This window comes from Aspergillus costaricaensis (genome assembly GCF_003184835.1).
Source record: "Aspergillus costaricaensis CBS 115574 unplaced genomic scaffold BO79scaffold_6, whole genome shotgun sequence".
NCBI lineage: Eukaryota > Fungi > Ascomycota > Eurotiomycetes > Eurotiales > Aspergillaceae > Aspergillus > Aspergillus costaricensis.
Window position 1 is genome coordinate 479,459 of NW_020291806.1, and position 26,474 is coordinate 505,932.

At 51.0% G+C, this 26,474-nt stretch overlaps 14 protein-coding genes across 14 annotated transcripts; 5 read left to right on the top strand and 9 right to left on the bottom strand.

The window, feature by feature from the left end:
• The first annotated feature begins 92 nt into the window (after positions 1–92).
• BO79DRAFT_189734 (uncharacterized protein) lies at positions 93–3,160 on the top strand. The gene is made up of 3 exons (XM_025680686.1): positions 93–332; positions 513–2,074; positions 2,127–3,160. The coding sequence occupies exons 1-3, from the start codon at positions 314–316 to the stop codon at positions 2,943–2,945; spliced, it is 2,400 nt and encodes a 799-aa protein (XP_025542733.1). The 5' UTR covers positions 93–313; the 3' UTR covers positions 2,946–3,160.
• Positions 3,161–3,176: 16 nt separating this feature from the next.
• BO79DRAFT_167985 (putative oxidative stress response protein Oxr1) lies at positions 3,177–4,729 on the bottom strand. Its single transcript, XM_025679403.1, has 2 exons — positions 3,678–4,729; positions 3,177–3,605 (listed from the first exon to the last, which is right to left on the bottom strand). Exons 1-2 carry the CDS (start codon positions 4,625–4,627, stop codon positions 3,461–3,463), a joined length of 1,095 nt encoding a protein of 364 aa, XP_025542734.1. The 5' UTR covers positions 4,628–4,729; the 3' UTR covers positions 3,177–3,460.
• Positions 4,730–4,991: 262 nt separating this feature from the next.
• BO79DRAFT_235838 (epoxide hydrolase family protein) lies at positions 4,992–6,790 on the bottom strand. The gene is made up of 8 exons (XM_025684523.1): positions 6,416–6,790; positions 6,230–6,363; positions 5,900–6,172; positions 5,842–5,850; positions 5,606–5,795; positions 5,428–5,548; positions 5,196–5,360; positions 4,992–5,141 (listed from the first exon to the last, which is right to left on the bottom strand). Exons 1-8 carry the CDS (start codon positions 6,673–6,675, stop codon positions 5,028–5,030), a joined length of 1,266 nt encoding a protein of 421 aa, XP_025542735.1. The 5' UTR covers positions 6,676–6,790; the 3' UTR covers positions 4,992–5,027.
• A 454-nt stretch (positions 6,791–7,244) lies between these two features.
• On the bottom strand, positions 7,245–8,401 carry BO79DRAFT_207620 (short-chain dehydrogenase). Its single transcript, XM_025682215.1, has one exon. It carries the CDS (start codon positions 8,394–8,396, stop codon positions 7,356–7,358), a length of 1,041 nt encoding a protein of 346 aa, XP_025542736.1. The 5' UTR covers positions 8,397–8,401; the 3' UTR covers positions 7,245–7,355.
• Positions 8,402–8,913: 512 nt separating this feature from the next.
• On the top strand, positions 8,914–10,352 carry BO79DRAFT_278570 (shikimate/quinate 5-dehydrogenase). Its single transcript, XM_025687915.1, has one exon. It carries the CDS (start codon positions 9,117–9,119, stop codon positions 10,230–10,232), a length of 1,116 nt encoding a protein of 371 aa, XP_025542737.1. The 5' UTR covers positions 8,914–9,116; the 3' UTR covers positions 10,233–10,352.
• On the bottom strand, positions 10,307–12,578 carry BO79DRAFT_235840 (fungal specific transcription factor domain-containing protein; the record flags this gene model as incomplete). Its single annotated transcript, XM_025684524.1, has 6 exons — positions 10,307–10,794; positions 11,301–11,571; positions 11,697–12,160; positions 12,210–12,353; positions 12,406–12,491; positions 12,550–12,578. The coding sequence occupies 6 exons, from the start codon at positions 12,576–12,578 to the stop codon at positions 10,307–10,309; spliced, it is 1,482 nt and encodes a 493-aa protein (XP_025542738.1).
• A 1,153-nt stretch (positions 12,579–13,731) lies between these two features.
• Positions 13,732–14,768, top strand: BO79DRAFT_278589 (proline racemase family protein; the record flags this gene model as incomplete). Its single annotated transcript, XM_025687916.1, has 1 exon — positions 13,732–14,768. One exon carries the CDS (start codon positions 13,732–13,734, stop codon positions 14,764–14,766), a length of 1,035 nt encoding a protein of 344 aa, XP_025542739.1.
• A 190-nt stretch (positions 14,769–14,958) lies between these two features.
• On the top strand, positions 14,959–16,294 carry BO79DRAFT_285527 (uncharacterized protein; the record flags this gene model as incomplete). Its single annotated transcript, XM_025688363.1, has 2 exons — positions 14,959–15,161; positions 15,223–16,294. The coding sequence occupies 2 exons, from the start codon at positions 14,959–14,961 to the stop codon at positions 16,292–16,294; spliced, it is 1,275 nt and encodes a 424-aa protein (XP_025542740.1).
• An 86-nt stretch (positions 16,295–16,380) lies between these two features.
• On the bottom strand, positions 16,381–17,504 carry rpnL (proteasome regulatory particle lid subunit rpnL). Its single transcript, XM_025689631.1, has 2 exons — positions 16,828–17,504; positions 16,381–16,746 (listed from the first exon to the last, which is right to left on the bottom strand). Exons 1-2 carry the CDS (start codon positions 17,383–17,385, stop codon positions 16,468–16,470), a joined length of 837 nt encoding a protein of 278 aa, XP_025542741.1. The 5' UTR covers positions 17,386–17,504; the 3' UTR covers positions 16,381–16,467.
• A 474-nt stretch (positions 17,505–17,978) lies between these two features.
• On the bottom strand, positions 17,979–19,057 carry BO79DRAFT_243540 (uncharacterized protein; the record flags this gene model as incomplete). Its single annotated transcript, XM_025685297.1, has 4 exons — positions 17,979–18,002; positions 18,049–18,220; positions 18,320–18,482; positions 18,994–19,057. The coding sequence occupies 4 exons, from the start codon at positions 19,055–19,057 to the stop codon at positions 17,979–17,981; spliced, it is 423 nt and encodes a 140-aa protein (XP_025542742.1).
• A 675-nt stretch (positions 19,058–19,732) lies between these two features.
• Positions 19,733–20,463, top strand: BO79DRAFT_70490 (uncharacterized protein). The gene is made up of 3 exons (XM_025689632.1): positions 19,733–19,969; positions 20,025–20,259; positions 20,313–20,463. The coding sequence occupies exons 1-3, from the start codon at positions 19,876–19,878 to the stop codon at positions 20,329–20,331; spliced, it is 348 nt and encodes a 115-aa protein (XP_025542743.1). The 5' UTR covers positions 19,733–19,875; the 3' UTR covers positions 20,332–20,463.
• An 81-nt stretch (positions 20,464–20,544) lies between these two features.
• BO79DRAFT_207622 (NAD dependent epimerase/dehydratase) lies at positions 20,545–21,593 on the bottom strand. Its single transcript, XM_025682216.1, has one exon. The coding sequence runs from the start codon at positions 21,556–21,558 to the stop codon at positions 20,617–20,619; it is 942 nt and encodes a 313-aa protein (XP_025542744.1). The 5' UTR covers positions 21,559–21,593; the 3' UTR covers positions 20,545–20,616.
• A 418-nt stretch (positions 21,594–22,011) lies between these two features.
• Positions 22,012–23,929, bottom strand: BO79DRAFT_278595 (S53 family peptidase; the record flags this gene model as incomplete). Its single annotated transcript, XM_025687917.1, has 2 exons — positions 22,012–22,377; positions 22,443–23,929. 2 exons carry the CDS (start codon positions 23,927–23,929, stop codon positions 22,098–22,100), a joined length of 1,767 nt encoding a protein of 588 aa, XP_025542745.1. The 3' UTR covers positions 22,012–22,097.
• Positions 23,930–24,944: 1,015 nt separating this feature from the next.
• Positions 24,945–26,336, bottom strand: BO79DRAFT_278598 (trichothecene 3-O-acetyltransferase; the record flags this gene model as incomplete). Its single annotated transcript, XM_025687918.1, has 1 exon — positions 24,945–26,336. Exon 1 carries the CDS (start codon positions 26,286–26,288, stop codon positions 24,945–24,947), a length of 1,344 nt encoding a protein of 447 aa, XP_025542746.1. The 5' UTR covers positions 26,289–26,336.
• Between the last annotated feature and the right edge of the window lie 138 nt (positions 26,337–26,474).

Here is a 26,474-nt window from a genome sequence, read left to right on the forward strand (position 1 = left end):
GCTGCGCCACATGGTTGCCACCGAGCGATGGATGACGGCAACCAAAACAACAACAACTTCGCCGTTCCATCTTTTTTTCGTTTCTTCCTTCCAGAAGCTCCACAGAGACTCGCCTGCTCTTTGCTCTGTTTGCTGTCTGGGCCCCTGGCCTTCTTCACTCTGCCCCCAGACCCAAGGCTCATCCTTTCCTGTTTACTTTCCCGTCCCCTCTGTTGTCTGGTGACCTGCCTCAATCCCTGTCCCTAGCAACCCACCTTATCTCAAAGTTCAGTAAACAAGGTTGCTGTTGCTGAGCAGCAAAGCAGCTCCAGCCATGTTTGTGCTCCGCAACGGTAAGTCCCTTCCATTCCCGGATGTCTTTTCCTCGAGGGCAGCTCTGCCTTCACTTTGGCTTTGCTACCCCGCCATCTGCCCCTCCTCCCCTCATCCTCTTCCCCTGCTTCCTCTCATCCTACCTTCCATCACTTATTGGTCCCCTCTCATACTGACGTATCCTCTCGGGACTTGTGCAGTGAGCAAGTACCTCTTCGGAGACTCTTCCAAGGAATCTATTATCGAGATCCCTCAGGGACAACTCTACCTCGTTCGCCCTCTGTCGCCCAAGGGCTACTCGGAGCTCATCTTCAAGGACGCCGCCGCCTCCATCAGACGCACCGGTCAGGATTTTCAGTACCAGCTTGTTATCCAGCGCGCCTACGAGGAAGGCGAGGAGGAGCTCGGGGAAGAGGACGACGAACAAGGCGGCAGTGACAGCCTCGACAAGGACGAAAAGGTCTTCCTGCTCGATCAGGCGTTGCACTTCCGCTCCGAGGTGCGCGACGGAGGAGCAAAGATCTTGGCCTGGAGAGACCTGAGTGGCGACGTTGGCGACCTCTTCGAGTTTGTCTGCGACCCCTCCGTACCTTCGGATAAGGTTTCCACCTTCGAGCTAGCCGCTCTGCAGTGCCAGTACGAGCGCGCATACCGCCGGAGCTCCCAGAACGTGAGCCGCGAAGATCTGCAAGAGTTCTCTTTCCAGGAGGAGAGGCCTATCCCGTCTGCAAGCCCTATCTCTTCTTCAGCACGGTCTCCTGCTCGGTCGCTGACATCTGGAGAGTCGACCGCCGCCATGGTGAAGGACGTCGAATACTCGCGGTCCAAGGGACAAATCAAGCCCGCAGCCTCGGAGGAAGCCACAGTTGCTCCCCCTTCTGCAGCACAGCCTGAAGCTAGAGAGGTCCTCGCCCAGGAGAAGGCCGAGCTGCACCTGTTCGATTTTGTGAGCGGAACGTTCGTTTTGCAGGCGGCTAGCGTGACTGCAACGGTTTCTGAGGTTGGTGACTGGACTTACTGGCTACAGATCAGCGGAGAAGACAAGGAGTGGCTTGGACAGGCTGTCGTTGCGGACATCAACCCCGTTTTCAATTTCGAATATTTGTCTTTTATCTTCAATGCCTACGGTGAAGATGGTTCGGCTTACTCCTGGCTCTTGCGCTTCAAGGACCAGGAGACTGAGGAGAAGTTCCAGGAGGGTCTCATGCAGGCTCTGTGGGAACAGCTGAATGAGATGAAGTGGACGAAGGTCAAGGAACAAGAACGGGAGTACGTGCTGGATGCCTTCCAGGATCTCACAATGGAGGATGCCGAGGAACGCGAAGCCGAGGCTGAAGAGGAGGAAGAAGAGGAGAGTGAGGAGGAAGACCACTACGACGGTCAACGCAGCGAACACTACGATTCTGACGAGGAGCAAGATGATGTCGTTACGCGGGATGACGATGGAAACGTCAACTCTCAACTTGCTGTCGGTTACAAGCATGACCGCTCCTTTGTCGTCCGTGGCTCCAAGATTGGCGTCTTCAAACACACTCCCGACAACAATCTCGAGTTCTCTACCAACATCTCCAAGGTTGAGACCCCCAGGGGCAAGCTCTTCAGCCCCAAGAAGGTCATGTTGCACGCCGAAGACACCAACATGATCCTCCAGAACGGTGACGATCCGAACTCGCTTTACCGGATGGACCTGGAGTATGGTAAGATTGTGGATGAGTGGAAGGTCCACGATGACATTCCGGTCACTACCTTTGCTCCTGAGACTGTGAGTAACCTCTTTTTCTAGTCTTATGTGAAATATCTGCTGACTTGCCTAGAAATTCTCCCAAATGACCGCTGCACAGACCTTCGTTGGTGCTTCTAAGAATGCCCTCTACCGCATCGACCCTCGTGTCGACGGAAACAAGTTGGTGGACACCGACCTGAAGCAGTATGCCAGCAAGAACGACTTCTCTTCGGTGGCTACCACTGAGAAGGGATACCTTGCTGTGGCTTCCAACAAGGGTGACATCAGGATGTTTGACCGTCTTGGAATCAACGCCAAAACCCATATTCCCGCTCTGGGAGAGCCGATCATCGGTCTGGACGTGTCCGCGGACGGTCGCTGGGTACTCGCAACCTGCCGGACATACCTCCTCCTCATCGACTCGCTGCAGAAGGAGGGCAAGAACGAGGGCAAGCTTGGCTTCGAGCGCTCCTTTGCCAAGGACTCTAAGCCGCAGCCTCGTCGTCTGGGTCTGCAGCCTGCCCATGTGGCCCAGTTCCAGCACGAGACGAAGAAGCCTATCAGCTTCACCCAGGCGCGTTTCAACACCGGTGTCGACAGCCAGGAGACATCGATTGTCACTGCCACTGGTCCTTTCATCATTACCTGGAGCTTGAAGAAGGTCGTTGCCGGACGCAAGGACCCCTACACCATCAAGCGTTACGGCGAGGACGTCATGGCGGACAACTTCCGATTCGGCTCGGACAAGAACGTCATTGTGGCCCTGCCCAACGAAGTCAACATGGTTGCCAAGAGAAGTTTGATGAAGCCCACTCGCGAGAGTATCGCCGGACCCCCCGTCACTCCCCGTCGCCGAACCCAATGGGGCAGCCGGTTAGGCAGGGACGAGATTGTCAACTCGCCTTACTGATGAGTGGCTTTTCATGTTCTTTTGCGCCGCTGCATACCCTCCTGATGTTTCTGTTTCTCATACTTTTTCTATTTTCTTCTTCCACACTGATATTTTGTGAAACGGTTTAATGTCTTTTCACGGTGATATGAACGGATGGCGAACGGTTGCACTGCGGAATTCAGCATTGATATTTGTACCCTTATTAGTAGCTGATAATATGACTACGAATTATGACTGACGTTGCATGATGGTTAATGGATGACATTCTGGGCCGATGGCCATGTAGTATATAGTTGCGCTTCTCGTCGACAGGTATCCCGTACCTGTTGCGGCGCTGCCTCAATCCCCTAGTAGCTAGCTCAACGTAGGCAAATCAAGCCAGCAATTGCACATCCAGTCCCAAAACACCACCACCATCCAACCAACCCATGATTATGGACCATTCTGCCAGCAGATGATAGTCACGCATCCCACTCACTCAATCCATTACAGCCAAATTAACATTGGCAATATAGCAAGCAGTACTTCCCCACTCAAGACCCAACATACCACACCTCCACATCAATAATATCAAACTTGACGCCCTCATCGGAGAGCGGCTCATTCCCGAAAGTCTGGCACGACGCACTAACACCCTTTTCGAGACTCGAGTCAACCCATAAACCATAATGTCCGTCACTACACCCATTAGCATCATCATCACCATCATCATAAGACACAGCACAAGAGAAAGAAAAGGAATCAACATACCCCCCACCCAAACTCAAAAACCCCGTCTCACAAAACATCATGTAATCATTAACCCCGGAATACGGAAACGCCTTGAAGCGAATTTGCTCAGGCGTGACAGTCCCACTCGTTCTTCCACTACTTGCACCACCATTTCCAGCAGCTCCAGAGGCAGAAGTAGGAGAAAGCCACTTCTCCCCGTCCCCCCGACGCAGCGTCGTCGACCGTCCCGCATTCGTTGTGTCCGCGCTCGGAGGCAACGGTAACCCGGCTTTCTCGAGCACTTCGGCCTGTACCCCACTTCCTTCTTCACCAGCGGTATCCCCATTAGTGAAATTGCTCAACATAGCCGTAGCAGGAGGTAACACGCTCGCCCTCCAGAGGAAACACTCCCCGGTGCCGTAGTAATGCGAGTCCGGGTGCGGGGGGTCAGTCATGTAGGCGCCGAAGACGGCGTTCGAGGAGGGGGACGCATCCCTGATGACGAGGACGTAGCCGGCGCGGGGGCTGCGGGTCGAGGCGATGTCGCGGCAGTTGTCGTATAAGGTGGAGAGGGAGGCGCCGTCGCGGTCGAGACTGTAGGCTAGGTGCCAGGTGTTGCAGAGTTGGAGGCGCGGGGGGACTAGAAGGCGGATTTCTTCGGCGAGGGAGCGGGTGAGGAGCGGAGAGGGGTCGGAGAGCGTGAGGGGGGTTAGAGGGGGAGGTTGGAAGGGGGAGGCGGTGCGGATGGGGGTGAAGACGGGGTTGGAGGGGTCATTGGTGGTGGTTTTGCGGCGCATGTTGTTGGTGGTGTTGGTGGAGGGGGGGTCGGTGAGGCGGCGATAGAGACCGGAGACGACGTGGGTTACTGGGTAGGAGAAGTAGGAGGCGGCGGATTGTTGGATGGAGGAGGGGGTAGTTGCGTTGGTGCTGGTGCTGCTGGTTGTGGGGGGTGGTCGAGATCCAGATCTCGAGCTGGAGGAGGACGACATGCGTGCTGCTGCTGCTGCTGCTGCTGCTGTGCGGGCGATGACGTGGGTTTTTGGTTTGGGGGATTGATTAGTTAGGATTGGAAGGAAGGGGGTAGATTAATAATGGGGATAGGGGGGAGATCATGCAATTGAGATGGATGAGAGGGGAGGAGAGGATGATGTGGTGGAGAGGTAGAGGGAGATAAGACGATGGGACGGGGAGATGCAGAAGGGAGGAGATTAATTAATTGATTAATTTAATGTTCGTCACGCTTTGCGGATCGGCGGGAGAGCTTCTATACGGAGGTTTCCTCCTGCCTACTTTTGGTAATTAGTCGTGCTTGTGCATGGCACGGCACATGCCAATTATTATAATAATTTTGCTGTCAAAAATACGATTGGTGAATCAACAATTTACAAACTATCTGCTAGTTACTGATCTACTGTGTCCCAACTTCTGCCACACCTGCTCGACAAATGCTGTCAGGTCGGCCTTCAGCTCGCGTGGACGCTCCAATGCGGCAAAGTGTCCTCCCTGTCGATCAATGTCAGAGTTTCAACGCACGAATTTATACTTGGGGTAACCTACCTCTGCATGATCCCGGAAGAATACTAGATTTCCCGTTGTAGCAATCCAGCTCCGAGGTACAGGACAAAGGTCCTTGGGGAAGTAGGAGAACCCAAACGGCTTGTGAATATATAATTCCTTCTGCAGCATCGTCGCTCCATTGGGAGCGGAGGCAGTTGGGGTAGTCTACACTGTCAGCAAAACAAATACCAATAGTACTACTGTCACTTCAGGTGTCATTCTTCACACATACCTCGCGGTAGGTATGAATTGCCCGCGGAAAACTTTCCGTCAGCCAATACAGGCTCACCATCTCGAGGATAGTCTCAGAAGGGAGGGGTTTATCCACCCATTGGAGATATTTCTCACCAATCCTGGATGCAGTCAGCCAGAAACTTTAACATATATTTGTCCGAAAAAAGCAAACCCACCATGCAAGTAATGCGATCGGACTGCTGGACAGCACATGGCCAATAGTACTGGGTCGAGTACTGTGCTCCATGGCATAAGCTAGGCCATCGGTCATGAACTTCTCCATTCGCGCGATTCCCTCCTTCTCCGCTGCGGACAAGCTCTCAATTGACGGGCCGTCAGGGGGAGCCCTCATTGCGCACAGGTTCACTATACTGTTAGTGTCTTGTAAACATATATATGGGCTGTCACTTACAATGAACCGCTGGTGGAAGTTAGCATGGCAGCATATTCGATGGCGAAGCAGCACTAACCTTTGCAGGCGTCGAAACTCACGCCCAATAGTCGACCAACAAAGCTACCAATATCACCACCTTGAATGATATAACCACTTCCGAACCCGAGGTCCTTCATCAACTGGTCTACGACCCGGGCGTTGTCCATCAAGCCGAAGTTCTTGTCCAGTGGGGGACCAGATGAAAAAGTATACCCAGGAAGGGACGGAACAATCAGATGGAATGGCAGAGTCTCAGGGGTGTACTCCTCCCGGAATAGCTGCAGGATTGGGTAGAACTCAACGAAGCTGCCTGTAGACTCATTAGACCTGTTGAACATACCGTAAGCGAGGCAAAGTATATACTTACCGGGCCAACCATGAAGCAATGCGATAGGCACAGCATCCTCCCTCTGGGAAAATAGAGCAGCAAAGTGAATCGTGAGACCCTCGATCTCCGTAGTAAACTGAGGGAAAGAGTTCAGTCGAGCTTCAAATGGTCGCCTAAATTAGCCTGTCAGCATTGCACATCGATGGACCAGCTAAATAACCGAACCAGTCAAACTCCGAGAGCCATTTCTCCCGCATAGTTGTCAGCCATTCGGAAGTGATGCCAAACCGGCCATCCGACTGCAAACTCTCATAGGTGGGAGGAGCAATCCTGGACAGTCGAATGAGGGTTTTCAGGTCGTCCAACTGTTCATCCGGGATGGAGACAGTGAAGGGATTAGGCGAAATGCTCGCCGACGAGGGAAACTTGGCGAACGGAGCGGACATGATGAGTTGAAGCCAAGTGGATGTATGAATAGAAGACATGGAGATGAAAGAGAGAAGTGGTGAGAAATGAGGGGTTGCCCAGAAAATGTATTGAATGATAAGCAATATTAGATGATGGGCGGGGTCACGGCTGGTCCGAGGCTCACCTTCACTAGTAATTATTGCTCCTCCAGTGAGCATCACGCAGATACGACAGCGCAAAGATTGGATAGACCTATCATGCTTATAAGCATTTCTGCAAGCCCTCTTGGCATTGCACCAATAGCATCTGTCATTATTAGAGTCAGCATATACCACCTCTTACCCCGATGCGGATGCGTGCAGCTATCACTCATTTAAGTAGCTTAGTTCTTCCGTCCTCTATTTGTTCGAGACTATGATTTTCCACGAAAGGTTTGGGGAATAAGAACTACCTAGAAGTATTTCGGAATCCAAGTAATTTTAACGAGGCCAGCAGATCGACATGCATGTATACGGCCATCATCATGCGTAGGTTGTGAAGGCATTGCGGCCGATTGAATTACTCTGGAGGCTACTACTGCAGTATTTGTCACAGGTCTAACTAAATTGATTGGAGATTATTATCTAGACAAGTTACTTCCATTTGTGTCCGGAATCCCTTAGAACAGAACAAACACGGGCAGTATATACTGAAGTATCAAGACACCCTTGGATACCTCCGCGTGGTAATGAATATGGTAGCTAAGAAAATGAAGACACTAATAAACATCCTTCCTGTCATAATAAACCCTTCCAACCCTACTATCTACATAAAATTCTCTCGTCCTCTCCTCACAAAACTCCCAAAACTCACACGCCCTCCCCGTCCCACCCTCCTCCTTACTCTTCATCGCATCCAACAACCCCGGCGCCACAGCATCATGAATCCTCCCCCAAGGAACAACATATGCACCATTATTCTCCAGCCCCAAATCCCCCGATATTCCTGCATACAACACCGTATGAGCCGCCAAAGCCGGACTATGCAGCAGCGGCCAAGAGAGAATCTTCATCCAGCGCGCATTCCTCAGAAGATTCGTATTAGCTGCGCCCGGATTCTGCGCTACGCTGACGATGCCCTTCTCGCCGTACCGACGGGCCATTTCCGTAGCCAAAAACCAGTTGCCCAGCTTGGAGGTGACATAGTTTCGCACAGCGTCTTTCGGTGGGTTGGTTAGCTCCGACATGATGATGCCTTCGGGCGGAGCGGAGAGCTCGGCGACTTGACTGCTTGTCCAGATGACGCGGACGGAGCCGGGGGTGGTGAGTCCAGAGTCAGATGAAGCTGCGGCTTCGAGGAGGGGGGTTAAGAGCTGAGTGAGGAGGAAAGGGCCTAGACAGTTTGTTGCGAGTTGGAGCTCGATGCCTTGTTTCGAGACGCTGCCTAGCGGAGGTTGGGACACGCCGGCATTGTTAAAGAGGAGATCGAGTTTGGATTCTTTGCTGATAAAGCTAGAGGCGGTAGCCTTGATGGTAGAGAGGTCGTCTAGATGGAGTTCGAGAAAATGTAGCTCGCCCGGGCTAGACTTGCTAGCCTCAGGGACGGACTTCTGGATAGCCTGGATGGCCGCCTGAGCAGCGGACTCTGATCGTCCTGCTATATAGACTTTGGCGCCTTTGCGGTAGAGGACCTTGGCTACTTCAAAGCCGATGCCTGATGCGCCGCCGGTGATGAGCACCACTTTGCCCGATTGTTTGGGGAGGTCATCGGGGGTGAAGGTTGGGCGGGGAGGGAAGAATTGAGAGAATTGGGCTCCCATTGTGGATGTGGATAGTAGTTGGTGGCGTGAGATGGCGGTTCAGTCACATATTTATGTGCTGGGTTCGTGGGAGAGAACCCTGCAGGGGATGGTTAGTCCCGTCAATCGTTATACATGTTTAGACGAGCGGACCAACCGGCGCTACTATAGAACTGACCGGCTCGGTTGTTAGCGTTGACGCTCAGCTAGCTCAGCCTGCTGGGATTTCGCTTTGTTTCCATTTTTGTGGTTGGCATGTTTTATGTAGATCATTACTTATTGCACGAATGGTAGGAAAACAACGATGGACTGGTGGTCGAGTCTTGCTGGGGAGGAGGTTGTCCTAATGTTGTTCCAGCCTTGCGAAATGCATCCAGTCCTGGCCAGCACATACTCACGGGCTGCCATTGCCTTGCAAGATTTAGTTACCGCAAGATCGACCACTAATAAGGCCTCAAGTACATCCCCAATTTAACCAGGCTATGAGTTCCGTAAGATCTCCGCTGCGATATCAATCGGCAGCACTCCCGATGCAGTCCACAACGCTACGGCAACCCTCCCGACGCATCGGCATCTGTGCCTACAGCAGCATCATCCCAGTAGTATTTAGACACACTCATACTCCGCATAATCCTATATCCAAAAAACCTAATACTCTGAAATAATCTTCCCTCAATTTGTTCCTACCTCATAACATCCTCCATCTACGAATCCTTAAGAAAAAAAAATAAAAAAAGCACCATGCAACACCTCCCCAACCCCACCATTCAAACCCTCCTCCTAAACCTCACACGTCCTGAAATCCACCACTTCCTCCACACCATCTCCTCCACCCTCATCTCCTTCTCCACGACCCCCGAACGACAACACCAACCCCCAACAAGCACCATAACCCGTCCCGACGGACAACGCACACTCTTCCGCCCCTTCACCTCCCCAGACAGCATCGGCGCCAAGCTCGTCGTCGAGCCAGCTCCCAACTCCACCACCGGAAAACGCGAGCACCCAATTCAAGGCCTCCTAATCATACTAGACCCGCTGGGCAATCCCACGGGAATATTATCCGCGGAGGAAATAACCGGCTACCGGACGTCGATGAGCGCTATGATTCCGTTCTCTTGGCGGAAGCATGTATTGAATATCGTGATATTTGGTGCTGGGATGCAGGCATTGTGGCATACGAGGTTGATATTGGGGTTGAGAGGGGAGGAGGTGCGGTGTATTACGTTTGTGGGTTCTTCGAGGGGACGGGTGGAGGAGTTGGTTGGGAGGGTAAAGGGGGAGATGGGGGGGAGGTGGGGGTCAGAGGAGTGTAAGTTTCAGTTTGTGAGTACTGATGGGAGTGATGGTGAGGTTGAGAGGTGTTTGAGGGAGGCGGATTGTGTGTTTTGTACGACGCCCTCGCAGAAGATGCTTTTTCCGGCGGCGTGGGTGATTGAGAGGAGTGAGACAGGGAGGAAGCCGTTGGTTTCGGCGATTGGGTCTTGGTTGCCGGAGATGATTGAGTTGGATCCCGAGTTACTTAGGGGGGTGGTATGTGGTGAGGAGGGGGTTAATCCGTGGACTGGGGAGAGGGGGAGGGGGATGGTGTTGGTGGATGATAGGGAGTATGCGATGCATGGCTGTGGGGAGGTTGTGCAAAGTGGGTTGGCCGGGGAGGATTTGGCGGAGATTGGGGAAGTACTTGCTGTGAAGAGTGGAAGGATTCAGGTATCTGGTGATGAGGATGTTCGGCGTGTGGAGGGGCTTATGGAGGAGGGGTTGGTTGTTTATAAGAGTGTCGGCGTGGGTCTTACTGATTTGACGGCTGGGAGGGAGGTTTTGAGACTATATCAGGAGAAGCAGGGTAATTTGTGAGAAGGTAGTCGATTATCATTTATGATGGGAACAATGCCACTGAAATGTTCAGCTGCAGAACGTATATGCTAGAACTACCAAATAGCATGGTTGTCCATCATCGTCGATACCCATTCTGCGTCAAACAATTCGATCGAGTTCGCCATGGCCATCATCTCAGAAGATGTCAACGATGGCTCAAATGCACATCCAGCCGCCGGTGTGGTATCACCACCAAGGAATGGATCAGAACAAGAGTTTCCGTCAATAGGTGTTGCAGTATGAGCTTCGTGCGAAGGAAAGGGCTGTTTTGTGTTAAAGTGTAGAGGAACTTCAGAATAGGATTGCCCATTCTGGTCCTGGCGTGGCATGAGCAAATTCAGTTTCTCGTCTAGCTGCTGTATTTCCGAATACCGTAACCGTGCTATCTGATTCCCAGCCTCGACCATGTCATTAAAGATTACGTCCGCTGTAGCGTGCCACCACATATCGTTGGCTCCCAGTTGACGGTCAATTGCCGGAGCCATTGAAAGCACCACCGTGGAGATGAAGAGAGATTCCAGATCAAAAGTGAGGAAGGTTTCTATTCGCTCTGTTAGTCCCATAACAATCTCGGACGAACATGTTCTTTACCTAGAAGGCCCTGAGACGCTAGACCGTGCAGAATTCTTATACTGTGCAGCGCAGAGTCTAAGCACATCTTGATCAGATTCCTAACATGCTGAGATTTTTGGAGGGATTGAACACATGTTTCCGCAGACTCAAGTCGGATTTTGAGAAAGCAGAACAACAAAGGTCTGACAGCCACTATTACGCACTAATCGAGTCAATATGAGAAGAATTGCTAGGAAGATAGTCTCACCTGTTGGTAAAATAGGTGCAAATATGCTGCTACTCGAGAGAGACCGCTGTCTTTCGCTTCTAAATGTAGAGGGAATGACTTGTTCAGTTCATCTGCCAGTCCTGCTAGGTTGGACAATGCTCCTTTGATGTTCAATAGAAAGGTTCGGTTAAGTCTGCCATCAGTGGCATATACTGCTGTATCTTTTTGAGCAAGGTTATCAAAGGTGTATAGGAATGGGAACCTACTGGCGTTGATATCAGCTATGCTCCGGCATAACTTTATGTGCATGTCTAAGCTTTTGATATTTTCAGAGCCCTCAGGGGAGGGCAACTTGGCTTGAATGAAGCGGTCGTCGACAGACTGGGGAAGCCCCTGAATAGATGTCATGTGCCTGTCCAGAATATAGACAGTCCACCAAATCTTCCGGCACCTCTCCACATTATCCCGTCCCAGCTCGGTGACGGACATGAAGGTGTGCATGCCATGAGCCATGGCCATTCTCATCGCTTGGCCCACCTGTATCCAATCAGCTAACGACTTCGCAAATATCTAATGAGGAGGCTGACATAGTTATGAGAGGCAGTTCGACAGTCGAGGGCTTGGTAGAAAATGGCAATACAGCATAGGATCTCGGTCGATACCATCGGTGAGGAGTAAAGGAGGGTGTGATCCGGTAGAATTTGCAAAGCTTTGACAAAGAGGCTGATACCAGGGGGCTTTCCTTTAAGGTACTTCACATGTGTGAACATCTTTCCGAAAGCCAGAATGATAAGAAAGTGGATGTACCATAGGCCCCTTGGTCTTGTCTGCTCATCTTCCGAGTAGAAGCTATAGAGTGATTCCATAAAGTCACTGTCATCAAACAAGTGGTATAACTGCCCGCAGCGAAACCTGACGGCATTGATCAGGAATATGGCATGGTCAAGAGTTGGAATGACAGGGCTTTCTGGACTCGGATCAGTTCGAGATCCGTCCCAGCCTAGGTCATATGAAGTCCCCTCGAACACCAGCGCCTCTGTTGGCAAGGATTCTTTGTGGACATGTTCATGAACCATACTGAGTACGCGTCGAGCGAAGGACCAATTAGAGGATGTCCCTAGATAATCTAAAAGTTGTTAGACATTTCTCCAGGCCATAAAGTGTTATTAACGTACAAGTTCTTCCATTGCCCGGTGACATAAAGGCAGGTGGCCCGGAGACTAGTGGATTCACCAATCCAGATTCAGGATTTTCTCCGTCTGGGGGAGTATAATAGTTATCCGGTGTGTTCTCGGGAGGACGTTCACGAGAAGCCGAGCCTGAAAATGTTAGCATTGACTAGGTGGCCAGACAGTGAGAACCAACGAGTACTATTGTCGGGAGCCGATGCTATAGTGTGAAGGTCACTTGTATGCTTCTCCAACTGTGCTGCTCTCTGCTTCAATTCAGCAATATGCCTATGTAGATCTCAACTGTGAGTCGACGGTATAAATGGTTAGGCCCGGGATGGCAGACCTCCGTGTCACTAGAACCTTCTGGCTCATGTCGTCGAAAATGCAAGAGAAATTTCGGTTGCTACAGCTAAAGCATGGCTGTGTTCCAGAACACTTGATCTTTTGTCTTCGACATCGTACGCACCTTTTCAGACAACCATTAGCGATAGTAGATAGTTCAACACTTGAATGCCTCTTACACCTTAGCTGATCTCTTTCTGGCTTGTGCGACGCCTGCCACTGAAGTCTTTCTCATCTTGGGTAAAGCGTCCAAAGGGTGATTCAGGAGAATGTTCCAAGTATGACGGCGCAGTAGGGAAATCCAGTAGAAACATGCGATAGAACAACTTAGAGTGAGGTTAAGAAGCGAAGTTCAGCAGAGGGTTTCGGAATAGAAAAAGATGTATTGAGTAGAGACAAGATAGATGAAACCACAGATGAGAAAACGCTATTCCATGAGAAGAAATTGCAATTTGAGAAGAAATTCTGATAAGAAAGATACTATAATGTAAGAAAGACTGATGTGAGAAGAGACAGATGCTTATCAAAAGATACCCCCACAAAGAGGCGGGGAAATATTCCCCACTCATCGGCGTATTTCCGTAAAGTCTTGCACTAAGCATAGTGAGATGCCTTTCATGACTCTACAATTATCTTCTATGATTCTCGTATTATGATGTCAAGAATATCTCTGGACTATTGATTCGAAATTGTTCCCTTATAAATCAATTGAAAAGCATTGAGCATAGTGGCCAAATTCCCGCCACTTCCATCTAAACCACAACTAACCATAGATGAGTGAATTATTTTGATTGCGAGAATTGGCCATGAAGGTTTCACAATCGCAACAGCTTGTCGGGAACGTTGCCGATACATATTGTGAGATATCGCTTAGGCTCCCGAAAGACTAGTAATCCACTTCCCCGCATGCACTCTATCACCGAATGGCCGTACTATGTTCCATCCACGTCAGGAACGCATGGCAAGTAACCTGACGTATTACGAGAAGATGTCGCTGATCGGTTATGCTGCCGGCAACATGGTGCTGCAATATCTTTCCTGTCTGACCGGTATGCAGAGTATCAGTAGCATGGACATGCTCGAGCGGGTGCTGAAAGCGATAAATAGCCCACGAGCTCTGGCTAATCCTACGAACCGACATTCATTCGAAACCTACTTCTCTTGAGTATTATCCACCGAGAAAATGAGATCCGCCAGATCCATCAACGTCGTGGGCTGCCACTGTGCCGGCGAAGTATGCGATGTGATCGTCGGGGGTGTTTTAAATCCCTCGGACTGCAGCACCATGTACGAGAAGCTCGTTCACTTTCGCGACAAAGAAGACCATATACGCCAGCTTCTCATGCAAGAGCCTCGGGGACGACCGGCTATGTGTGTGAATCTTGTCTTGCCCCCTTGCAACCCAAAGGCCGACGCTGGGTTTTTGATCATGGAGACTGAGGAGTACCCTGCCATGTCTGGAGGAAACACCATTGCCACTACGACTGTTCTTCTGGAGACAGGCATGGTGCCCATGACTGAGCCGATCACCAAGATAGTCTTGGAAACTCCGGCAGGCCTAGTACCTGTCACCGCGGACTGCGAGGGTGGCAAGTGCAAGGCGGTCGCGTTTGATAACGTCCCTTCGTTTGTTTTCGCCCTGAATTACAAGGTCGATGTCCCTGGACTGGGTACTGTCTCGGTCGATATTGCATGGGGAGGAATGATCTACGGTATTGTCGACGCGACTTCACTTGGGATTAGTATCAACAACCAAAACGGGCCGAAGTTGATTGAATACGGAGAGCGAATCAAAGATGCTCTCCAGAAGGCCCCATTTGTTCCCGTCCATCCAGAGAACCCCAGCATAAGAGGCGTTAGTATCCTTGAATTTACAGAGCCGCTTCAGCGGGATACTATGACGGCTGTCAATACCGTTGTGGTTTCTCCCGGGCGGTTCGATCGGTGCCCGTGTGGCACAGGAAGCTGCGCAAGAATGGCAGTACTCCATGCTCGGGGTCAGCTCGCAGTAGGCGAGAGGTTCCAACATCATAGCATCATTGGAAGCACTTTCGAGTGCCACATCCGCGGGACGCAGAAATTGCGGGACTATGACGCTGTCTTGCCGACGGTGAAAGGAAGTGCTTGGATCAATTCGTTCAAGCAAATGGTGTTGGATCCCACTGATCCTTGGCCGGTGGGCTTTCGAGTTGGCGATCAATGGCATATGGCAGAGTAACAGCATGAATTTACGGTTTGGGATGTAGCAGACAATCCCAGATCAAGTTATGCCCATAGTTATGTACATATACTGACTAAGCATAGCGGGATGTGTTCCCAAAGCAGCATAAAACCCAAAACGGCAATGCAATTCATCCCACTTGAACATTTAATATGATAAAATACTAATATAGTATCAACTACTACAACCATGAATCAACACCCCTCCTCAGATACCACCATCCTTCTGGACCAGCCCCCAAGCTGCCTCCAATTCCACCCCTCCTCCCCGAACCACTTCCTCGTAGGCACCTACCTGCTCTCAGAACACAAGGAAGATGACTCTGCACCAATCCAACAAACCAAAACCGGCAGTCTCCAATTATGGCACTTAGATCCTGCCACAAACCAACTGTACCCTCCCCTTATACTATCTAAATACATAAGAGGTGTGTGAAACTAACATGTAATGCAGAACCCTCCGCCACAAACACCCACTCCCATACGCAGTCTTCGACCTGCACTTTCACCCCACTGACCCAACTCTCGCTGCCATTGCAACCAGCGCAGCATCAGTGGTATTTTTCCGCATCAACCCCGACATTGATGCCGGAGAGGACGTCAGTTCCTGTATTAAGGAGATCCACTCCCACCAAGTCCACGAAGACCCCTCCATCCCAGCACTCTATCTAGCCTGGTTACCAGCCGGATGGCATTCCACCACCACTTCCCCCTCCCCTACTGGACTTGAAACAGAATACGGCTTCGCCGTAACCTTCTCCGACGGCCTAACCACCATCTTCAACACCAATCTAACATCCCTTCCCAATTCCTTCTCCATAGCAGAGGAATCATCCTACCCCGCCACCCAGCAAATAGAAGTCTGGTTCGTAGCAGCAGCTACATACCCCCCACCTCAGTCCGATGGTGGTGATAAGATGCGCTATATCTTTACAGGGAGTGACTTTGGCTCGTTGCATACTCGCTATCTTCCTGCGCCTTCCAGCAACACCAACTCAGACGATGATGATGAAGCTGAGGCTAGCACGCCCATCCTCTCCCACGACGACCGCGCCCGCCACCACACTGCAGGAGTGACTGCCATCCTGCCCCTCCCTGTGCCCATGACTGATGGCGCGCCGTGGCTTCTAACGGGAAGTTATGATGAGTCGTTGCGGGTATATCATGCTTCTCGGCGGGGGGAGGTACTTGGGGAGATTGGGCTCGGGGGTGGGGTTTGGAGGTTGCAGATTCTTTCTTCTGAGTCTCGTACTTTGGATGGTGAGGAGGGGGGTAGGGAGTGGGAGTTCCTGGTGTTGGCGAGTTGTATGCATGCTGGGACGAGGGTGGTTAAGGTGCGGGTTGTGGGTGGGGAGAGTGGGGAGTTGAAGGAGTGTGAGATGGATGTGCTGGCGGAGTTTACGGAGCATGAGAGTATGAATTATGCGAGTGATGTGTGGAATTTTGGAGGGAAAGGAGGGGAGTTGGTGGTTGTGTCGAGTAGTTTCTATGATCGGAGGGTTTGTGTGTGGCGGGTTAATGTTTGAGTATACTTGCCTAGTCTACATAAGAGCTGGGAAGAGGGAGATGAAGTAGGTTTATGTTATGTTCGTAAAACGCTCGAGAGGTCATATGCAGAAGTGAACATCAACAACAGGTATACCAACGAAACACGCCCCGTCCCGAAACGAAACCCGAGAATAAAATGATTATAGATAAATCAGACGATCGTCTCCAGCTCGCGCGCATAGCCGATCGCATTCTCGATGATCGTGCCGCTGGCCACGAGGATATCCTTCTCGGACCGGGCAGCTGCCTCGGGCTCGACGGGGAAAAAGATGCGGCCGTCACGGAGGACCCAGCCGCGCTGCTGGGCGAACTCGATCACGGCGCCCTCCGAATCGAGGAAGAGGAGGTTCTTGGCGTTGGAGATGGGGAGGGACGGGTACGCCTTTTCGGAGCAGTCTGCGATTTCGCTGCGGATGGTACCGACCAGGACCTGCATCATCAGTATTAGCTAACCAAACCATAGACGAGAGAACGCGGCGCGCATATTATAGTCAGGCAATGGTATACTCACATTCGAGAACAGCGCAAAGTCCTCCGAGGGCACGCGCTCGGAGTTGGTCTCCCGCCACACCTTATCGTAGCTCCCCTCCATCAGATTCCTCTCCAGCTCAACCGGGTACTTGATGAACGGATCATCCTCAACGCTCTTGCCCTTCAGACTCGCCTCCTCGACCAGACCCTCCAGAACCGTGTGGAAGCTCGTGCTGTCGCCCATGCTCAACAGCAGCAGCAGATACAAGCCTGTGATCTTGCTGCGCTGGCTGTTTCGGATGTCCACGTGGCCGGCATTCGTGCTGTCCCGCTCCAGGTCGTAGAACGGCTGCAGCTGCTGGTAGTATCGTGTGAAGGTGGGTGCGTCGGTCTGTCGGATAGAGGCGATGGCTCCGAGCTCGAGAACCTCGCGGGCCTGGGCGACCAGCTCGGCGGGTGCTGACGGCGTGGGAATCAGGACATTCTGCAGGAGGAGGGCGCGCTTGCCGCGACTGAGGAGGTCGTTGACGGCTTCGAATTGTTGCCGGCCGAGGGCGCTGTGGAGCTCGGACACGATGACCTTGAGGTCGTTGGCCATTGTGGATTAGAATAGTAGAATATATCGGCTGTGTAGATATATGTGTACGCGGAGCAAGATAGGGAGGAATTAGGAATGATAGACTGGTTGGATTGGTGTGGTGGTGCAGTGGTTTCGAGATGGAAGTGCTGGTTGTGACGTTGGCAGCCGCAGCTTCCAGGAGCTTCTCCGAAGCTCATCACGTGACATCATCGGGCAAAACTACGGATCGAGCTTATCTTGTTTACATCGTTTGAACTCTTTTCTCTCTTGAGTTGCAAAGAGCCACTGGCTCTTCTGCTTACAAGCTGCATACTTTCAACTATGCTTCATCATATATTTTCGCATAAAAGGAACCCGCCTTTCTGCAGCTTTTGAAAGACGCCCTCCGCGTCGTCTTTGGCCGCCGCCTCCGCATGAGCCTAATATTCCAGGCTTCGTAGCTGCCAAGGAGTTCCTGAGAGCCACTCGCAAAGGTCATACACCCGAAATCCAAGCGTAGGCCCTTCTCTCTGGCCATTGACTGTAGCGTCTTGGACATACCTTCTACGGTCTTTTGGGCCGCGGCATGGTCACTACCGTCTTCAGGCATTCACAGGTCAAAACCCACCCTATTAATTGCGTGACGTCCCTTTGTCCTGTGGTTGAAGATCAGACATTATGGGAGAATTGAAAGCAACTTACAGCACTGTCGGACACTTTCAAGGCCCATGATATTTCTCCGCGATCTATACCAACCTGAACATCAGCCGTACCCATTGACTGAATGGTGTTATGCAAGACAGCGCCAGAAGGGCGGGTCTTGCCGACTTCGAGCCTCGTCTTATGGATGTCCTCATATAGCTCCTGGAGAAATCTTCGTAGTAATTTTGCAAATGGGACGTCTGTAATCCCGCATTTAGTTATCATTTTCGATTGAACTAATGCATATCGCCCCCGTGGGGTCTGTACTCACTTCTGGGAAGTTTGGGCGTGACCCACCTCATCCAGAGCTTGGGAAAATGACAGTAGCGTGCCGTTAGTGGATGGCAGCACTGTAGCCACCAGGGCTTTGAGGTTGTGGAACGGCCTAGAGGCCTTCGGTGGGTCGGCTTCGTGGTCCCTAAAGAACATGCCCACTGCGACAAATCCGTTGTTAAAGTTTGCAAATATTAAATCTCGATCAGAGGATGAGGTTTGTGGTCAAACCGTGTCACAATGCCTGTTTAGCATGTTAACGGATCATCCAAGTTATGTTCGGAAGATGCCATCAATGCCAAAGTCGGAGCCAACGCCCTTCAGGGCACGATAAAAATCAGGATCCTCCTTCGCGTTGGTGTTGCTGAGGGTGCCATAGGCTAGTAGAACTTGCAGGGATGAATTGCTGTCAATATCTAGTCCTCAACAAAGACAAAGACTGTAGGAATTTTACCTCAGAATTCTTCACGCCATCAGCACCAAATCCATGGAGAAAGGGCAAAGCTTCCATGCCCCATTTGTGTATGAGACAGTAACTTTGACAATTCAGTTCAAAAACAAGCCCTCCTGCTCCCTTCGCCCCATTTAGGCATCCCACAAAGCATCAAACATGTCGGCTGCACGAGGAAGATACAAATCTCCCAAAGGAAATCCGCCGATATCCAATCATACTGCTGATGTTGCAGTTGGTATATCCAAGCAGAGCTGATTGTTGGAAACGGACATCCATATCCATGGTTGGAACTTTCCATGTTAGGCTGCGCTGGCACCGGTATGAAAGTCATCAGATGCGGCTGACTACTCGGATCGCTTAACACGCCTGGATAAAAATTCAGTTCGCGACACAATGATATATGATAGGATTGGATGACTGGCTATTCTGATGTTATTACATGTGCCCGTGCACGGAAATAGACTTTCGACGCCAATTAGGCGTATAGATAACAGGCTGGATGGTACTTTCAACTGGTGGCCTGAGCACCTTGGCCGTACTTTGGTGCTTTGCTATGGAACACGTGCTATGGAACACGTCTTACATTGATCGATGATGTTTTGAACCGTTATCTTTCTCGCTCATTATTACGATACCTAAGAGACCGGAATTTCAGTGTAGTAGTGTGTCTTGACATCTTAATTGCGATCCTAGAATGTGACAGTGACTCACCCAAGGGCAATGTATAGTGTCTGGCATCGTGAGTTACTACGCATAGAAAGCCGAATCTGGCAGCCTAAGACGTTTTTCTATGGCCTTGGGCATTAGTATGCTAAAGATGGTTAATTAATGCTTGAATCCAAAGGAAATCATTCCTAAACGGGCAAGAGTATAAGCCCCTGTCTTTGTGCCCAAGCACGTGTTTTACTATATGCTTAACTCGGGTAGTAAACTTCCACACGCAGTATATACTGGACCGCTGAAACCAGTGGCTTGATACATGACGGTTCTTTTCACTCTTAACCCCAAGCTCCCCATTAAGGCCCTGCCTCACCTTCCTAGGTATTATTTAGACCCTCCCATCCCCCTCAAACGCCGTGCCGACTAGTTGTCAAGGAAACATGGTCGTCCAGTTCTGCGACGATTGTGGTAACCTTCTGGATGAATCATCCGATGACACTCTTAAATGTGGGATATGTGGAAAGACCGCTAAGAGTACACCACCCCAGCCTCCCTCCCTAAGTACCACAGGACTGACCAAACGCAATAGACATGGCAATACATCATGCGCAGGTATCCACATCGGAAAATTTCCCTTCAAGGCTCAGGAACAGACTAAAATCGAATACGCAAGAGGTGACTTATAAAATTATTGGGAAGGGTCCGTCCATTGACATGGCATGTGTCAAATGTCCTTCTAGGGAGGTGACCTATGCCCAGGTCCAGTTGCGGAGTGCAGATGAGGGAAGTACTATCTTCTATACCTGTGCTAAATGTGGACATAGGTGAGTAGGGGTCTCGCGTGAATGCGAAATGCTTGCTAATTCTGGCCCACCAGATGGCAGGAGGATAATTGAGGCGACATTGGAACACTTCTTCTGCCCGAGGATCAGAAGGTCATCATCGTCGGCTTATGACTCTGATTTCACGAGGATTTTACGAATGGCATGGGGCCTATGCTTTGTCCAAGCCAATCCCTGCATGGAGCTTTTACAGTCAGATCTAATATGGCACGAGACATTCATATCATTTCCAGATAACCGTACACTGCAGAATCACATAAACAGTCCTTTACATATAACATGCTCAAATAAGCAAACCAGCTCATTCCACGTTCAAACCCATAATCAGCAGCATCAGCATCAAGCCAAAATCTCCTTCTCATGCTCCTTCAGGAATGCATCCACGGAAGTAAGTCCCTCCGCCAACACTCCCAACTGCTCACGACAATTGCTCACTCCATCACCACCGGGCACCTCATCCGCCCATCTCGACGAAGCAGCACCAAGATGTCCCTCCTTGATCATCCCATCCACGACCTCATCATCCAAAAACTCCACCTTCACCTCTTCACCCACCACCTTCCCAATCTTCCCTGCCAGCTGCTCCACCGTCACCACCTCGACCGCCACATCAACAGCCTTGTTCGCAAACCTTTCAGGCTCCTTAACCGCCGCCGCAACCACAATCCCCACATCCCGAGCATCCACCAACGGCAGCTCCGTGCCGGGCCGATATGCCACGCGCAGGACCCGCTCTTCCTTGAACGCAGGGAACATGAAGTCCCGCACAGGCGGCAGGAGGTTCTGAAGGAAGTGGCCCGGTCGGACAATCGTCCAGCGCCCGCCCTCCTTTGCTTCCGCTACTTCACGAACACGATTCTCCAAGGCATGCTTGTTCAACCAGTACGCTTTCATCGGATGAGCACCGCTTTCCCATCCGGGGAATGACTCATGCTGGCCTGTCTTCAGCGCCGTACCAAGAATGATATGCGAGAGAGTGGATGACTCCTTCGCAGCGAGAATGATGTTCTCCATGCGCTGGAAATCAGCCTCGGGTTTGCCGGTTTGCACTTCGGTGAAGAACACGGCGTCCACGTTTTGTGTCGCATTGCGGAGAGATTCCAGGTCGTCGAGGTCGCCTGTGATGAGAGTCGCACCTTGTTCGGCGAGTTGGACTGCGGCGCTGCTGGCTGGGTTGCGCACGAAGGCGGAGACGGAGTGGCCTGCGGATAGGGAGTGTTGGACGACGCCGCGGCCTTGGTTGCCGGTGGCGCCGATGACGAGGATGGTTTTGGGGGACATTGTAGGTGGTTGTTTTGTGGAATTGTAGGTTGAGATGTGAATTGTGTTTGATAGGAATGTGGTTGGCAATGGGGTGGTGCAGAGAGAAGATTTATAGTCCTTGTGCTGCCTAAGCTGTTTGTTAGTGCTTACTGCGTGTATAGTAATTCTTAGATCTTACGACGGGTGAAGGATCTCTCACCGTAGTAAGTTGTTGTGTACAAGGCTGTACGGATGTCGGTAGGTAAGCTTAGATGTTTCAGAACGATTAGCTTATGCAGTATATTCTAGATTACTACTGCTGTGCCTAAGACACTGGACACAGGTAGCGGGTATCCTAACGCATCACGGATGTTGTCCTCAAGACGAACACCACTACCTCTAGCAAATTCTAATTATCCACTTTCAATCTCAAATATCATCCTTTAATTCCTACATTCATCGAGTTTCTTAGTTTGGTTACGAAACCTATTCGTCGCAATCATCTCAAACTAATCACCATTGGCATAACAATAGACAAAACATCAGCAGCACATAAAACAAGACCAGCCCGCTGCGTACTAAGCTGACAGCGCCATCGGCTCCAGACTCTGATACAGAGGCGTCCCCAGCCCAGTAACCGGGTCCCAACCCTTGGTGGCATTCCAGCTAGCATACGGGACAAGAGCCCCTCCATTTGATCCCTCACAACCCACTGATCCGCCGTCTACAATATCCGTGAATCCCTTCTGATCGAGCGAGTAGAGCCACGGGTTTAGGAACCCTAGGGTTGGTTTACCCTGCTTGAGACGTGCGGCGTTTAGTCGGGAGATGACTGCTGCGAAGACGGGGGCGGCGGCACTATAATATTATTAGCTCGTTCGATTCTAATGGTTTGATTATGTGTTTGGTGATGGTCTACTCACCTTGTTCCCGCAGTCTGTAACCATTGTCCATGGTCCCTAATAACATAGTTGCTAGCCTGAGCCGACACATCAGGAATGCCCCGTCCGTCTCGGTTATACAGTCCATCCCATTTGTCACCCAGACGCGCAAGATACGCTTCCACGCTAGCGTTCTGGTACGACGGACGAGCAAAGCGCTCGGAGAACCCACCTCCCGAAAAGTCCACAGCCCTTTCCGGCTCGACGCCCTCCGTCCCACCCACGGATGTCACGAACGGACACGACGCCGGGAAGATAGGCTGAAAGCGGGTCCTCTGGCTCCCATCGTTGGATACACAACCCCCTCCGACGCCCGAGTCTCCGCTACTGAAGATCACCGAGACCCCGCGCGCACCTAACTGGGCGAACAGATTGCACGTGGCTTCCGTGTATTCCTCCGGAAGGCTTTGCTCCTCCTCGCCGTAAGACGTGCTAAGTACTGCAGGGAGATCCTCATCCGGAAGACCCACCAGATAGTGGAGCTGTTCGAGATACGGCTCGTTGGTCGATCCGTCGGTACTCACCGTACCCGTGTCCGAGACGGACGGGGCACGTCCGGCCGTAGTGTAGAAGGTCGCATTAGCGTTGAATGCCATGGCAAGGGCGTATTGGATGTCGAGGCTGGCTTCTGTGCTTCCTTCTTGGGAGTTTTGGGGGTTTTGGCCTCCGTTAATGGAAACTACGGAGAAGTCGGCGTCTATGCTGTCTGGGGAGTATACTTCTAGGAACTCGTCGAGGTCGCTGTAGCGTGCGTATTGGTCGAGGTAGCCGGAAATGCCGAGAACGTTTCGCGAGTCGGGAGTTGCTTTGGTACTGGGTAGGCCGTAGAGCTGGCGGAGGCAAGCTGGCGTTACGCCTGTTAAGCAGTCTTCGCTTATTTCGTCGATGTTGATAGATACAGGCATGAGGCTCGGTAGGCTGGTTTGCGTCTTGGGCTGCCCGAAGCGTGTCGTTGGCTGGATCATTTGGAGAAATGCATCGACTTCCTCCGGGACTGAGTACTTGAGCGTCCTGATCTGGGTTGTGTTTGTCTCCAGGTGGTGGAAGTTGTAGAAATCTGTCTTCATCATTGACTGTGCTTGGGCCAACGGGACCGTGAAGGCGACCCAGTCCCCGCGATCTTCGATAGCATTTGATGGAACATGCTCGGACTCAAGCCAGGAGAAGATGGTCTTTAAAACCTGGTCGGATGGGCGCATAAAGGCTCTCACATCGTCGCGTTTCATATGCCGTCCATAGTCTCGGTGACCGGGTGTCGAGATATCAATGACTTTCTGCTCGAACTCCGCCTTGTAGTCGTGATGCATCGATAGCCAGAACTTCATCGGAGTGGATGGCGAGGGAGCTGCGCCTTTCGTCCATCCGTCGGGGATGCTGCTTAGTTGGTCTACCACGACATAATCAGGCGCTGTAGCTATACCCGTGTGTAGCAGGGAGAGAAATCCCAAGAGATATTTGAGATACGTCATGGTCGCTCGAATGTCGCATTAGATTCAAGTACTGATACTTGGGCTGTCTCAGGCGAGGCTGTCTCAAACCTTTACCCACCTGCGGATTAGATTGCCGCAGAAACTGAACTGTCTCTTGCACTCCTATTAGGATGTCGTGCTGTGGTCGCCCGTAGCTCCCTCCCTCAATATAAACCAAGGAAAGCGACAGTTGTTGTGAAGAACACCCCTCTTCTCACCCACGATACTTTTTAGAAATGTCGGGTATGCCAATAAGGCGGGGTCTTGTTACCAGTTTCCATCGGTGTGGTTGGAAGAGACGCGTTAAAGTTATCGAGCAATCCAGAGGACATGGAGAATGTGACAGCGTGTTTACCAACAGAAAGAGCATGTAACTCCCGCAGATCCACGGACACTAGACGCCATGGTTGAGAAGAGCTTCAAGAATTGCCAAACTATAACCATGAATCAGCATGTCTACGATGTGCGTATTGAGTGTCTTTTTAGCGAAATCGAGGTATGATAGTGGTTCAAAGCTTCTACGTCCTTGGCAGCAGCGCGACTCGCTTAAAGGGCGGTCCGGTCGGGATTGAGTCTATTCGGGGCTCAATGCGCGGTTATTTATTGACTCCCTTATTTAGCAAAGGGGCGTTGGGAATGCGCCAATCAAGGAGTGCGGGAGGCTGCAGCTTGTTTTTCCATGGGAGATAAATTATTCCTGTGGTTCTATAGCTGAATGGAACAAAGGAATTAGTCCAATTGATAGAGACCTTCAGTGTATGCAGTGTTCTTGGGCATGAGGGTCGGAGAGGGAGAGGTACACAATTGTTGCATGTTTATAGATTAGATACGACCAAAAGTGCAAGTTATTCAACATAGATGAATAGTGCTCTCTAATTGAGACTGCCGTTTACTGTTATATCACTTCTTCATTCAGGCCTAGCCAGCTCTAGCCTGAATAGTCTTATCATCTTCATAATCCAACAAAGGTTTTTTAGTCGCTGCTGCAGTGCGTTTTGTTATCACGCGTTAATTTCTATCCAATGTACTCCGCATGCTTGCAAAAGACAACATCAGACCGAAGCTCTTCTATATCTTCATACCGCAGACATATCGCAACTACGACATCGCCTTCACGCGTCTTGGGCAATAGAAAGGTCAACCCCTCTACCTCATTGCATCTCGGCTTTCGTACAGCTTCGGGCAATCCCAAGCCAAGGTTAAAGTCGAAGGAACAGCCCCCCAGTTTCGCCCACGAACTGAAAATGAGGTCCGTTGTTGTATCGATCCCCGCGCCAAAGGAGAATTTACTCTTGTCAGGCGTACGGCTCAGGAAGGTTGCAATGGCACGTGTGTGGTGTTCCAAGTGCGATTTGTCGCTTAGGGCTAACCGAAGCTGCTGCGCAATGCTACCCAATGGCTCCTCAATGAGCCTTCTCATAGGGAACTCGTTATATACATTGCTTTGTATCGGGCCTGGGTAGAGAGAAGAAATACCGAGAACACCCCTTACATCCACAGCGCGCATGAGGGTCGAGTGAGAGGATGGATCCAACCGCCGCAGACGAGCCCAAGTAACAGATTGCCAGATGAAGGCTGTGAGAGCATCGTCGGTGGAGACGAAGGATGGCGGTGTGAGGGATGCCATAGCAATTGATTTTAATGCTTCCTGTGAGTGACGAGAGATCTTGAAAGATGTCCATGAGCATTTGGGCATCAGAGTCTCTGGCGAGTCTGATGGGTGTCTGTATGGAGCGGGTTCGACCATGTAACGATCGAGCTCGGTTCCTATCATATGGCTGTCTTCGAGCAAGGGAACTATATCTCGGCGTGGGAGATTGCCGTCCTGGATCTCCTGGTCTGTGAAGTCCTCGTTTCGACATGCCTTAGAAAACAGATGGATGATATTAGTTAGGCCCGTCGCATCCATAGCATTGTGTTGAGCGACGAAGGTGAGAAGAAGGCCTCCCGTTATAAAATTTGCTTGGATAAGAACGACGGGGGCCGACACATCGTGGCTGTCTGGGAAAATATTGCGAGGCGCCAAAATGTTTTGGTCAAGCATGCTAATGGGGAATTTGGCACGCTGTAAGTCGTTCATTGTCGCGATTGAAGGGTCACGCTGTAGATCTCTCACTATCAGCTGGGCTTCGTTTTGCAGCGGCCTGGTCAAGAAAGAACCCGTATCACCATCTCCCGAGCCCTCATTGACAACCTGACCTGCTAACCACGGAAAGCTTGTACTGAGTCTCTCAAGACCTTTGGTAAGTGTATCGATGATTTTGGGGCATGCGGAGTTGTCTGGGATGGGAAAGCAGAAACATGATTGAATATTGATAGTGAAGGTCTGTTGACCGAAGATGTCGAGGTATTCGTTCATACTGCTTGAGAAGATAGAATGGGAAGTTGGCTTAAAAGATGATGGATATATACATCTATTGGATGTAGAAATTTTTCAATTTGCGGTGGTTGTATAAATCATCATGATTCATAATGAGTTGACAGCAGACTAGTCCTGATCGGGTCGCCGACCGAATTTACATGTTATTACAACTAAGAAACACCC

Excerpts from the sequence above, each read along its gene's own strand:
- rpnL (XM_025689631.1), bottom strand. The coding sequence starts at position 17,385 with ATGGCCAACGACCTCAAGGTCATCGTGTCCGAGCTCCACAGCGCCCTC. Across the intron at positions 16,747-16,827 it reads ACTTTGCGCTGTTCTCGAAT|GTCCTGGTCGGTACCATCCG; the intron begins GTGAGTATACCA and ends CTGATGATGCAG.
- BO79DRAFT_278570 (XM_025687915.1), top strand. The coding sequence starts at position 9,117 with ATGCAACACCTCCCCAACCCCACCATTCAAACCCTCCTCCTAAACCTC.
- BO79DRAFT_167985 (XM_025679403.1), bottom strand. The coding sequence starts at position 4,627 with ATGTCGTCCTCCTCCAGCTCGAGATCTGGATCTCGACCACCCCCCACA. Across the intron at positions 3,606-3,677 it reads TTTTTGAGTTTGGGTGGGGG|TGACGGACATTATGGTTTAT; the intron begins GTATGTTGATTC and ends TAATGGGTGTAG.
- BO79DRAFT_207620 (XM_025682215.1), bottom strand. The coding sequence starts at position 8,396 with ATGGGAGCCCAATTCTCTCAATTCTTCCCTCCCCGCCCAACCTTCACC.
- BO79DRAFT_207622 (XM_025682216.1), bottom strand. The coding sequence starts at position 21,558 with ATGTCCCCCAAAACCATCCTCGTCATCGGCGCCACCGGCAACCAAGGC.
- BO79DRAFT_189734 (XM_025680686.1), top strand. Across the intron at positions 2,075-2,126 it reads CTACCTTTGCTCCTGAGACT|AAATTCTCCCAAATGACCGC; the intron begins GTGAGTAACCTC and ends TGACTTGCCTAG.
- BO79DRAFT_235838 (XM_025684523.1), bottom strand. The coding sequence starts at position 6,675 with ATGTCTTCTATTCATACATCCACTTGGCTTCAACTCATCATGTCCGCT. Across the intron at positions 6,173-6,229 it reads ATTGCTTCATGGTTGGCCCG|GCAGCTTCGTTGAGTTCTAC; the intron begins GTAAGTATATAC and ends ATGAGTCTACAG. Across the intron at positions 5,361-5,427 it reads CAATTCATACCTACCGCGAG|ACTACCCCAACTGCCTCCGC; the intron begins GTATGTGTGAAG and ends CTGACAGTGTAG.
- BO79DRAFT_70490 (XM_025689632.1), top strand. The coding sequence starts at position 19,876 with ATGGTCGTCCAGTTCTGCGACGATTGTGGTAACCTTCTGGATGAATCA. Across the intron at positions 19,970-20,024 it reads ATGTGGAAAGACCGCTAAGA|ACATGGCAATACATCATGCG; the intron begins GTACACCACCCC and ends CAAACGCAATAG.